The 13782-nt window shown below is 34.9% G+C and overlaps 1 protein-coding gene across 2 annotated transcripts in view; it reads left to right on the forward strand.

Moving 5' to 3' along the window:
* Positions 1-11616, forward strand: part of LOC126819234 (GTP:AMP phosphotransferase AK3, mitochondrial) — a 28856-nt gene extending 17240 nt beyond the window's left edge. The window contains exons 4-6 of one of the 2 annotated variants that reach the window (XR_007679551.1): positions 2833-2951; positions 7603-8217; positions 8261-11616. Coding sequence is in view for 1 of the 2 variants with exons in the window: in XM_050547171.1 (XP_050403128.1) it covers positions 2833-2951; positions 7603-7717 (234 nt within the window). In the remaining variant the exon portion in view is untranslated. Of the gene's footprint in view, positions 1-2832; positions 2952-7602 lie in introns of both variants that reach the window. The other variant, XM_050547171.1, reaches the window with a different exon arrangement.
* The last annotated feature ends 2166 nt before the right edge of the window (positions 11617-13782 follow it).

Genomic DNA, 13782 nt, shown 5'->3' on the forward strand with positions numbered 1-13782 from the left:
ACAATTTTTATCCAATTTCAATGAAACTTGAAATATAGGTTTATCACCCTAAGATCTCGGTCCCTCTCGATATTGGCATCTATTGGACCGTAACTTCATGGATTATGGCCCCTGATTGTACGAAAAATGACATTTTTGGCTTGTGAACACTGTAGAGGTCACAATTTTTATCCGATTTTGTTGAAACTTGAAATGTAAGTTTATAACCCAAAGATCTCGGTTCCTTTCGATATTCGCGCATATCGGACCATAACTTCCTGAATTATGGCCCCTGATTGTACGTAAAAACGTGTTTTTTGGCTTGTGAACCCTATAGAGGTCATAATTTTTATCCGATTTAAAAAAACGTATTATTATATCACCGTTAAACCCTAAGGACGGTTGAGTTCGAATTTCGTGAAAGTCGGCCCAAAACTGACAGACAAAATGGCCGTCATTCATTCTCAAATAGCGTAAAAATATGGTATATCAAGGTTGTGGACCCTATAGAGGTCACAATTTTTATCCGATTTTGTTGAAACTTGAAATGTAAGTTTATAACACAAAGATCTTAGTTCCTTTCGATATACGCGCATATCGGACCGTGACTTCATGAATTATGGCCCCTGATTGTACGCAAAAACGCGTTTTTTGGCTTGTGGACCCTATAATTTCGTGAAAATCGGCCCAAAACTGACAGACAACATGGCCGCCCTTCGTTCTCAAATTGCGTAAAAATATGGTATATCAAGGTTGTGGACCCTATAGAGGTCAGAATTTTTATCCGATTTTGTTGAAACTTGAAATGTAAGTTTATAACACAAAGATCTCGGTTCCTTTCAATATTCGCGCATATCGAATTGTAATTTCCTGAATTATGGCCCTTGATTGTAGGAAAATCACTTTCGTTTTAGCTTGTTTTCTATTCATCTCTCGAAAATGTGGGCGTATCCTGCCTGGCAGCCGCTGGTTTGGTATTTAATTATTATTCTAGAGCATATCCCAGAAACTGTTCAAGATACCTTTTTAACACTTTTACATTCATCAACCTATTATTTTATTTTTTGATGACCTTCCTTCTGTCCCGATTTCATTTCTAGAGCATATTTCATTATCTGTTCAGAGAAATCTTTTTAAAACTTTATACAAACATCAAACTATTAAAGTATTTTATTTTCTGATGTATAAGCTTAATGTTTAACATACAGCAGCTGATTGAGGTAGGCAAAGGTTGTTGTGCAATCCTTACAGAGAGTAGCGACTTTGCCTTGTCGAGCTACTATGATCAGAGTATGAATCTTCTGACTAGTTCCATTGATATTCCAAGAAGTTGTTATTCCTTATGCCTTCCAAACAAGTTCAAGGGCGCGGGATGGTGATGACTAGTCATCTTGTTTTGGTTGAGTTCGAATTTCATGAAAATCAGACCAAAACTGCCGGACAAAATGGCCGCCCTTCATTCTCAAATATATCAAAGTTGTGGACCCTCTAGAGGTCACAATTTTGATCTCATTTTGATGAAACTTGAAATGCATGTTTATAACCCAAAGATCTTGGTTCCTGTCGATATTGAAGCATATCGGGTAGTAACTTTCTGATTAATGGCCCCTGATTGTATGAAAAATGATGTTTTTAGCTTGTAGAGGTCACAATTTTTATCCGATTTAAAAAAAACATGTGAATATATCACCATTACACACTAAGATCTTGGTTCCTTTTGATAATCGCGTATATCCGAACGTAACTTCCTGGATTATGGCTCCTGATTGTTCGAAAAATTGCATTTTTAGCTTGCCGAATCTCTAGAGGTCACAATTTTTTTTTCCGATTTTGAAAACCATTTAAATATTTCACCATTCCACCATAATGAAGGTTGAATTCGAATTTCGGGAAAATCGAAATGAAACTGCCCAACAAAATGGCCACTCTTTGTACGCAAATTTTGTAAAAGTATGCAATACGAAGGTTGTGGACCCTCTAGAGGTCACAATTTTTATCCGATTCTGATGAAACTTAATGTATATCTTTATACCCCAAAGGTCTTAGTCCCTTTTGATATTTGTGCATTTCAGACCATAACTTTCTGTTTGTTTTTAACTTGTTCTCTATCCATCTCTTGCAAAATGTGGGTGTATCCTGCCTAGCAGCCGCTGGTTAAATTTTATATATCAAGCTGCTTACACATGGTACAATACATAATAGAATAAAGTCATTCTCTCAATTACTCAATTGTGACGATTGCTCACAAATATGATAGTTTTGTAGCTTTGGGTTTTGGACCTTCAATTATCTAATTGGTCAAATATGATGTAAAGAATTATAAAGATTGGTTAATTAAGCCAAATGATGCAATCGTAATTTTCCAATCACGTGTTAAACATAATATTGATATTCTCATTTCCACGGAACCAGCTAATGTTTACCAAATTATAACTCTTTTTATATAACAATCTGTCATTCTTTCACTAATTTTTTTTAAGTACATATTAGACAATATGTTTAAATCCCACAACTTGCCAAAGACATTAATTAATAGAATATAATGCCATCATTTTTCTCTATTCCTTGTCTATAAATTTGAAAACAATGTGGCAATGACAATATTTCTACATATTCTACATCTAAATGGATATTTAGGTTCCCAATGATAGAATTGAGAAAGAGAACGGGGTTGAAGATTAGAGGGAGAAATCTATTCAAATTTTTATCCTTCCATCCATCATATTTATTTCTTTATGAATGTTACGTTTAGCCCTAGCCCGATAAAAGTAGAAAGTTAAACCATATTTGATATCATTTCTTTATGAATTTAATTGATATTTTTTTTTAAAAATGACTATATTTTTTTTTTAGGGTAAAGATGATAAAACTGGTGACGATCTGATACAGCGAGATGATGATAAACCAGAAACTGTTCGTAAACGTCTAGAAACATTTCAAAACCTTACACAACCTGTCTTAGAATTTTATAGGTTGGTATATATTCTTTAATTTTGAGTCCTTTGAGTTGTTCCCCAATTATTTTCTGCATTTCCAAACTATTTTTATATGCCCACATTTTCACATGGATGTATATTGTTGTCACCCCTATTCGTCCATCCATTCACATTTTGTTTGTGGATAATCAACAGGGCCCTTATTCACGAAAACTTAAACTAAGTTACAACTGAAATTTTAAGAAATACTGCAACTTCATTGGATATACTGATTTTACTGGTCAGCCAATCGAATTGCAGTATTTCTTAAAATTTAGATTGTATCTTAGTTTAAGTTTTCGTGAATAAGGGCCCAGGTCGCAATTTTTATCCGATTTTGATGAAAATTGGAATATAGATTTATATCCCAAAGATCTCAGTTTCTGTCAATATTGTCATGTATTGGATGGTAAATTCATGGATTATGGCCCATGATTGTCCAAAAGATTTTGTTTTAGCTTGTGGACCTTCTAGAGGTCACAATTTTTATCCATTTTTAAAATCCGTTCATCAATTTTACTGATACACACCTTAATCAGAGTTGACATAGAATTTTGTGAAAAGTGGACCGAAACTGCATGACAAAATGACCCCTCCCCGTACGTATATAGTGTAAAAATAGGTAATACCAAGGTTGTGGACCCTCTAGCTAGAGGCCACAATTTTTATATGCCCACATTGGAATGTGGTCATATATTGTCGTCGCCCCCGTCCATCAGTCCGTTGGGCATCCACAAGCAAGTGGCTAAAATTAATATCTGATTGACTTTAAATTTATACACAGTGTTTAAGGTCGTGAGACAAAGAAGCCCAGTGATTTTCAATGATTTCCGATAATTACTACCAGAGTTATGGCCCTTGATCACTTTGAAAAGTCTTGTGGATGCTCTAGAGGCTAAAGTTAATATCTGATTGACTTTAGATTGATACACAGTGTTAAAGGTCTTGAGAAGAACTAGTATATTGATTTTCATTGATTTCCGATAATTACTGTCTGAGTTATGGCCCTTGATCACTTTGAAAAATCTTGTGGATGCTCTAGAGGCTAAAGTTAACATCCAATTGACTTTAGATTGATACACCAAGTTTAAGGTTTTGAAACAAACAAGTATATTGATTTTCAATGAATCTTGATAATTACTGTCTGTCTTATGGCCCTTGATCACTTTGAAAAATCTTGTGGATGCTTTAGAGACCATAGTTATCATCTGATTGATTTTATATTTATACACCATGTTTACGCCTATATATATTGTTTCGATTGATTTTAAGTTGATACACAGAGTTTAAGGTCTTGAGACGAACAAGTACATGTGTATTATGACCAGGTAGTATTTAAAACAGCCATTCACCCAATATTAAAGATGGGTTCCCAGAAAAGTATTTATCGGGTGGTTGTTTCCAATAAAAGTATGGCAATTTTGGTATATATGGAAAGTAGAGATATCCAATCTTACTAGAAAAATACTGGATTCCCCAAAAAAACATTCATGGAGCGTATACAGGACAAAAATTTAAAGGTTCCCCCTAATTAACAGCCCGTCGATTAGGAACGTCTGCACGCGGGATGTCAAAGGTCACGAGCGAACATTGAGCGCTTGATGTACAAGTTGATAAACTTTATGAAGAGTTAGACGTACAATACTTTCTGAGATAAAAATGACGGAAAAAGACACGGGTAGTGGATAATCCAAGAATTTAATTAGGATTCGATATTTGTAATAAATAGTAAGCGATTAAAGACAACATCGTCTTATGTATGCAATGAATTCTCCTCTGACTCCCAAGACATGACGTAAACATGACCTGGTTTGATCAAATTTTAATAGCCGGGCATTCCTTCGCTATTACAATGTTTGAGAAGGATTTGAAGCATAATTATGACAAATTAATTAGTTTGAATATGTTTTTGGTCCATATATACCATTTAATCACCAAGTTTGTACGCGGGAACCCATCTTTAAGGTAGTAGACTTAAACATAACTAGGCACCCAAGAAGGATTATGTAAAGTAAATTAACAATGGTCAGCTATGACAGATATAATGGACAATAGTAGTAATGAGTTAATCCACCTATTACCTAATCAAGGCCTAATTAGTCACTCTAGTAAATGAAGGAATGGATGTCACTTAAATACTCCCCCTTTTTTTTAACAACAATAAAATATTTAAATATATATAATATTATTGTTTATTATTACCAAGTAACCTCTAGTATATTAAAGGAAAGATTGTAGATGGTAGGTAGTTGACCACAGGCAGGCCTCAGGGCATACATAAGGGCAGGTCTCTGATAAGTTATTTCTTAGACACTGTTCCTTATTAAGTAACCTAGCCTGTGGGTCATTATTGTAGATATATTATTGTTAAACATGCATTATGCAAGAGCTAAATCTGCCTACTGCAGGTCTTCCTTTAGGCCTGAAATATTTTCTAGAGTATTAATTAGACATTAATTAACTGATCCAGGCCTTAATCAACTCTCGATGGCATCAGATTTCTCCGATATTAAATAGATTAGAATGGTTCAGCGATACTTTGATTTAATCAAATATGGAGGACCGAGACTTAGCTTCGATCAACCAGTACGGTGGTTGAAATTATTGCACACGTCTGTCAAACCTTCAAAGGCTAATATCTTCGCTTGCAATAGAGTAATTAAAATGAAATTTTCAAATTATTCATTTTACATCATCAACTTTCGAACTATTATAGCAAGAATGGCTAGTTCTTTATCTAAATCTTACATAATGTATCTTACAAGAATAGAGAACTATACCAAGAAGAAGTGAGTTGTTGGGTATTGTATGTTCAATCTTACACCCCAACTAGATTGAACATACAACCGATCGTCGAGGTTAGACTGATAAGCAGGTCCATAAACCCCGGGTGATAGTAAAAATATGCAACAACTCATGTGGGTGTATGTTTCGTTGCCTGGCAACCAATCTTTGATAACTTGAACAGCTAAATCATGATATTAAATGGTTTGTATACTAAATGTTAGCATGGGGCAGAACTAGAAGCCAAACATATTCTAATGGTTTTCTGATAATTACTTAAAGCAGCTAAATCTCTATTCTTTGGCACCTAGAAATGGACATAAATGGGTAGCAACGCATAAAATAATGTAATATGAATGTATATAAACAATTGTTTCTGTAATTTCTAATCAGTTATGTTTGGCGAAATACACAAAGAGTCTAAATTGAATAGCAGTTTTTGGTGTCTACACTACTAGTATTCTCCCATGGGTGTTATTTAGTCTCATTCATCGAGTCGCTTCATTACAAATGGCACTCTAAAGCCTTCTGCCACCCGATTTGTATGCCAATTTTGAAATTTTCATTTTGTCTTCAGTACCGGTATTAGATATCAGAAGTGCATCTTTTCACGGTAGGATAACAACATCAGTGTTGATTTAAATTACCTTGATAGAGTTCGAAGATGAACATTTTCTGCTTAGGCTAAGCAGAGATAAGTAATTTGATTGGCCGAGACTTCGAAGATTGATAACTTTGATTCTAATTTAGTGAGAGTGGTGAAATTGTGTGTATAGTTTCATTACATCAATACCTTGACTAAGTTCGATAATGAGCATTTTCTGCTTAGGCTTAGTAGATACTTCAATCTGATTGGTCAAGACTTTGGAACACAATAACTCTTCTTCTAATTGAGGTAGAAAGTTCAAACTTGGTGTAGGTGTTTATTTGGCGATTGCCTTGACAATGTTCAATCATGCGCATATTTCCACTAATTTGATTGGTTGAAACTTTGGAACACGATAACTTTGGCTCTAATTGGATGAAAGTGATAAAACTCAAACTATAAATTCATTATATCAACATCTTGACTAAATCCGTAAATGGAAAGATTACAAAATCCTATTCTAAATATACAGAAAGACGCTTCGACTCTCATACGTCTTGTCTGCAATATCACGTTAGTGGAAGCAGACATTCAAGAATCAAATTTTATCATCCTCCCCTTGACTAAGTTCAATGATGGGAATTTTCTGCTTCAGCTAAGCATATTGATCGGTCAAGACTTTGGAACATAACAACTCTGATTTAAATTGAGGTAGAATGTTTAAACTTGGTGTAGATGTTTATCTGACTGAGTTCAATGTCTTGACTAAGTTCAATGACTAACATTGTCCGCTAAAGCTGAGCAGAGCTACGCAATTTCATTGGCTGTTGCTTTGGGCAAGATAACTTTGATTCTAACTGATGGAGAGTGATGACTGAGTTCTGCTTAAATTATGATTAGATAATCAGTTTGATTGCTTGATACTTTTCAAAAAGATAGATGTGCAATTAATTAATGTGTCATCTATATTTTTGGGATATCAGCAGGGGACATCAGCCTCACTGTTGGCTTGTTTAGCTTATTGTCTGTCCACCTTCTGCAAAATGTGGGCATATCTTGCATGGCAACTGCAATTGAAAGCTGTTAATTGAAAAAAAAGGGCATTGTGTAGCTATTACCCTGCTAAAAACATTGTATCTTCAGTTCAGCATATTTCTTTTTACCTTTCCTGAAATTTCCCTCTCCACAAAAGGCCAGGGCCAGATTAGTGAAAACTCTTATTAACACATCAAAGTATTATAGTTTTCTATCAATAATGTTTTGAATCTTGTTTTACAGATCAAAAAATATTCTTGCTGAATTCACTGGAAGTTATTCTAATGAAATCTGGCCAGAAGTTCACAAGTTATTGTCCACCTATAAATCTCCTCTACAGTATACAGAATATAAGTAATTTTATACCCGTTATAAATATCTATCGGTGCTTATTGTGCACACCAAATTCTATGTTATAATAAATCTAATCATTTCAACCATGAGTCTGATAACAACATCTTTGGTTGTGATAGATTTATGATATTTATAAAAAACTTACTGTGATATTATAAACATGATTGATTTCAAATTGGTCAGTAGATTTTGTGACATTTTAACTTTATCTTGAATTCTTTTAATAGAACTTTAAATTTTAGTCATTAAAATGTGTTCATCTTTGAATCCGGTAACAAGAAAACTTTTAAAAAATGAATTATCATATTTTTAGAAACACCATTAATATATAGATAGCCCTTTTACAAAATATTTGTATTAAAAATATGATGTTCTATGTCATTGTTGGCAAAGGTTCCTTTTTTTATACGCCCCCATTTTCATGCGGACGTATATTGTCGTCGCCCCTGTCTGTTCAGACATCCTCCCATCCGTTCACATTTTTTCTTTGTGGACACTATACAGGTCACAATTTTTATCCAATTTTGACGAAACTTCAAAAATATAGGTTTATATCCCAAAGATATCGGACAGGACCTTCCTGAATTATGACCCATAATTGTACGAAAAATCAGGTTTTTAACTTGTGGACATTCTCTAGAGGTCACAATTTTTATCCGATTTCGATGAAACTTAAAATATATGTTCATATATCGTTTATATCCCAAAGGTCTGTGTTCCTTTCGATACGGATGAGGGCCTGACAAGGACAGCTGTCTAGTCGCTCGGATGGGATGAAAAACTGAGGTCCCGTGTACACATTGGCGTGCACGTAAAAGTTCCCTTGACAGTTGGAATTGAGTAGGCAGCAGTGCCGCTGTCCGGGCAAAATTTCACGTCTTCATAAGCCCACTGCGGAGCAGAACAGTAGGATGTTAAACCTGTATCGGACTGTAACTTCCTTGATTATGGTCCCTGATTGTACGAAAAATCGCTTTTTCTTTTTAGCTTGTTCTCTGTCCATCTCTTGCAAAATGTGGGGATATCTTGCATGGCATTTGCTTGTTCTTCTCTAAGACAGATTAATCAAGTTGTAAGAAAATAACAAATGTAAGTTCAAATTTAGAAAGTATTTGTACAAGGTAACGGTATGTCAATATTTGTAAACTTGATATACCAGTAGTTTATGATTGGCAGTATGTGGTGTAAAGGTCAACACAAGCCTTTCTGGGCTTATTGTCATTTTTTGTATCTGAATACCAATCAATTACCATGTAACAAATTAAATCAAGAGCCATAAAAACTTCAAGGATTATGTAGAAGTGATAATAAGTACTGGTCTACCACTCTGTCATAAAATTATTATGCTTTTCATAGCAATAATATCTCAAAACATACATTAGAAAATGTTTTTAAATTAATTTTATTTGTAATATTAGTTGTTGGTCCCCTTTTTTACAAATATGTTTAAAAATTTGCTCAATTTATCGAGGCTCAGAAGTTATTTAACAGAAATCATGTTTATTGTTATATTAAAAGAGTTCTACCATTTCTTTATAATCAGTTATATCAAATATGGTCGCTTGCATTCTTTCAGAAACACAATTATTGTCCCCGGCCTATCGAAGAAAGCAGGGGACTTTTAAAAGGGGTTCGTCCTTCTGTCTGTCTGTCTGTCCGTCTGTCTGTCGCACCTTTTGGGACACAATAACTCTCCTTCTAATTGAGCTAGAATGTTCAAACTTGGTGTGGGTATTTATTAAGTCAATACCTTGATGGAGTTCAAAGATGAACATTTTCTGCTTAGGGTAAGCAGAGATAAGCAATTTGATTGGTTGATGCTTTGGAACACGATAACATTAGTTCTAATTAAGTGAGAGTGATGAAATTTGGTGTATAGTTTTATTACATCAATACCTTGACTAAGTTTGATAATGAGCATTTTCTGCTCAGGGTAAGCGGAGCGATAAGCAATTTGATTGGTGGATACTGTGAAACACAATAACTCTCCTTCTAATTGAGGTAGAATGTTCAAACTTGTTGTAGGTGTTTATTAGGTGAATGCCTTGATGGAATTCGATGATAAACATTGTCTGCTTATAATTATGGTAAGCAGAGATAAGCAATCTGATTGATGCTTTGGGGCACAATAACTTTGGTTTTATTTAAGTGAAAGTGATGAAACTTGGGATATGTATTCCTTATAACCTAAGGAAGACAACTGCATGTCCCAACCCCCAGGGACAGAGCCACGCCCAATTTTTGTGTTTATCGTTTACAGTCCGCAATTCTGAATGGATCAACTTGGCATATGTGATCCTTGTAACCTGAGGGCGTCAACTATTGATTTTGGTGAATGCCCCAACCTCCAGGGGCAGAGCCACGCCCAATTTTTTCCTTTAGCACCCAAAGGCCTCAATTCTGAATGGTAAACTTATACCCTAAGGACGGCAACTATTGATGTTGGTGCACAACCCCCTCCCCCACCCCCACTCCCTGCCCTTTCAGCGGTGCCACACCCACTTTTTGTTGATATTTTGTCTGTAAATGATATACAGGTTGCAATTATTAATAGATTTGGATCCAATTCGGAATGATCCAGCATAGGGTTGTACCTATATATATTGGTCTATGTCCAACAACCAGGGGCAGAGCCACGCCCAATTTTTGTATTTTTTGTCTACAGGCTGGAATTCTTAATGGATCATCTTGGATCTTGGCATATTTATTCCTTATACTGTAAGGATAGCAACTATTTTTTTTGGTGCATGCCCCGACCCCCAGGGATGTGGTACCACACCCTCTTTTTTGTTAGTTTTTATCGGTAAATACTCTATAGGTTGCAATTATTAACAGATTTTGTTCAAATTCAGCATATGAATCATTTCAATAACAGGATGGTACCTATTTACATTGTTCCAAATCAAAACCCCAGGGGCGGAGCCATGCCCAATTTTTGTATTTACCGTCTACAGACTGCAATTCTGAATGGATCATCTTGGAACTTTGGATATTTATTCCTTATACCGTAACGACAGCAACTATTTATTTTGGTGCATGCTCCGATTCCCTGGGGCATTTTCACAGCCACTTTTTTGTTAATATTTTGTCTGTAAATTTGGCATAACAAACCCAACGCCTAGCCTTCTTTGCCTCTTGTCATATTACAGCCATTTCATATTTCATTCTCTTTATTTTAAAAAGTACCATATCAATCAAAGTAGGAATGTGGACGTATATTGAGGCATTAGCAATGCTCTTGTTGTTGTTTTTTTATCAGAAAAAATAGTGTATATACATGTACTAGACCTTTTATGAAGCATTTACTTTTATATGACAATAGCTAATTATGTGGAAATAATAAACAATCTTTATTAAAATACATTAGGAAGAAATTACATGCTTGTTGTAAAAAGACGGTTATAAGTAGGTCTTATTTAGATCAATCATACTTTTTAAAATGTTTTTCTTTTAATCACTGTATGACTTAAACTGTAATCTAATTATTCTCTTTCTAAAATATATGCAAATAAGCATTAGCACTCTGAAGGTCTTGACCAGTTGATAAAACAATAATTTTCGATTTGGAGTGATTTGACTATACACTTACATTGTAAATTTCAAATTAGATTGTATGCAAAATTTGGGACAGTTCTGCCAAGCCATCACTGGCATGTCAATTTAAGAGTTGTACCAATTTATTAGTGATTAGAGTTTAAAATACAATATGTGACACTGTGTACCTATATTTAGATATACTGATGGGCAATAAGTTACAGGATAATTGAATATAAGAAAATATGATATACTGTAATTAGGTATGTTGTTATTTTATATATTTCATATACATAAACTGATTCATCCATTATAATTTTTATAAACTTTTTGTATACATTGATGATTTTAATAAATAATAGTCCTGTTTGTACATTTTCTTCTGTGAATATAAAGCATAACACTATATTTATTGTATCCCTTCTTTTGAAGACTATCAAAATGGGTTTATCTGTTTTTGTTTGATTCAAATGGAGTGAGAGTGGTAAAAATTTGTGTATAATTTCATTACTTCAATTCCATGATGAGCATTTTATACCTAAATAGAGACTTCAGTATGATTGACCAAGACTTTGGAACACAATAGCTCTCCTTCTAATTGAGGTAGAATGTTTAAATTTGATGTAGGTGAATGCCTATAAGCCCCCATCACACCCAAAAGGTCCCAAAAACGCCCTACCCCAACCAGAAAGTCGTAAAACGGGTTATGATCAGAATAGAATGTGTAAATAATGTCTATAATAGGATTCTAGTTTGTTCATAAACAGTCCTCAATATGTCCATCTCGTCTGTACCCCCATCCACAGTCAGTTCATAATCATATCAAATTCAGAAGGAGTAAATTTGCCGTTTCCAAAAAAAGTAGTCTACGCCCGTCTGTAGGCCCAGTCAGTTTAAACCCATTTGTAGCTAGTTCTACCTCGTTTCCAACTGGTTCTAACTAGTTTGTAACCCGACCACCCCGTTCAAAGACAGTTCAATGTGGACAATTTTGAACTAGCTCCAAGTTCTAAAGCACCCATCAAAGCCCATACGAGCCACAGGCACCTGTAACGTGTAAAATGTTTCAAAAATAACATTTCTAACATTTCAATTTCAAACTCAGGGGCAAATAACTCGTCTGAAACTGATTCTCTTTCAGTGGATGTAATAATACCAAGGTAAGAAACGGATTGGAATTAAGTAATTGGGCTCAAAGTTCACTACTCTAGATTCCGTCAACCAGTGGCAATACTCACTAATTTTCGCTGTGTAGACAGTAAAAAATCATCGTAGACTCGATGACTTGGTTAGATTAAGGCAGCACAATAATCTGTACTACTATTCCTGAACTAAATTTGCCCTATCTGTCAGAGTAAAACCAATTGTAATTGGCTAAGTAGTTTTCACTGCACGAACCGCACTTTTCAAGATACAGAAAGCAGACTTTTTTCCCCACAGGTTTTGATTTTATTCGCATTGAAGATACCAAACAGCAATCAGTCGTACCGCCTGTTTTAGCTTGATTCTATTATGACAAAGGGAGAAGATCTACTTCATATTTAAATAAACTTAATTAAATCAATCTGTCCATAATATCACATGTAATTTATTGGACGTTAAATTTGTAATAAACAAAAATGTTAATATTCATTGTCATTCCGGTGTTTGTAAAGAGTGGCCCTACAGGCACTTTAACCCAATTTCGCACCATTCTAGGCAGTTGCTGCAATAGAAATGCTGACCACGGTTTATGGTCAGTCTAGACGTATATTAACAACAAAAAAGGTCTTAGTCCGAAATCCGTGCCCAAATGGGTCAAATTGGCAAAAATCCGAAATGGCCGCCAGTTTTGACTGGAAAATGCCAATTTTTATCCACTTATCATAATATGATCGAGTTGGTATCAAAATATATCCTCTCGGGGAAGCTGAATCCATTTCCATGCACATTTTGTTGATTAGTTATACCAAGGATTCAATATTGGGAAATACTTCCAGATGGCGGGAAAATTCGAATTTTACAAAATGACCACATTTGGTGTCAAAATATACGTTTTGGAGGCAGCTGATTCCATTTTCGACACATTTTTTCAACTTGGTAATTAACTGGCTGCCCTCGGTCAAAATATGTGGAAATGCCATTGGAGATTTGGGGATTAAGATTTCGAGTAGTCGAGTCCGCTTCAGATCTAATACGATGGCATTTATCAAGCATCAACTAAATTTTATTAAGACACTCTGACCGACCACTGCTCACTACAGGAGCAGCATGGAAATGGATTCAGCTTCCCCGAGAGGATATATTTTGATACCAACTCGATCATATTATTATAAGTGGATACAAATTGGCATTTGACCCATTTGGGCACGGATTTCGGACTAAGACCTTTTTTGGTGATAATATACGTCTAGACCGACCATAAACCGTGTCCTGGGTTAAGTTTTATATATTTGATTCTCTTTGACAAGAGATCAAAAACAGTGTTTTCCATTCTCCAAAAGATTCTAAAGGCAAGAAATTTATCAGACCAAGCTACTATGCATTTCCTGATTT

Source organism: Patella vulgata, chromosome 4 (genome assembly GCF_932274485.2).
Source record: "Patella vulgata chromosome 4, xgPatVulg1.2, whole genome shotgun sequence".
In the NCBI taxonomy this organism is placed as follows: domain Eukaryota; kingdom Metazoa; phylum Mollusca; class Gastropoda; family Patellidae; genus Patella; species Patella vulgata.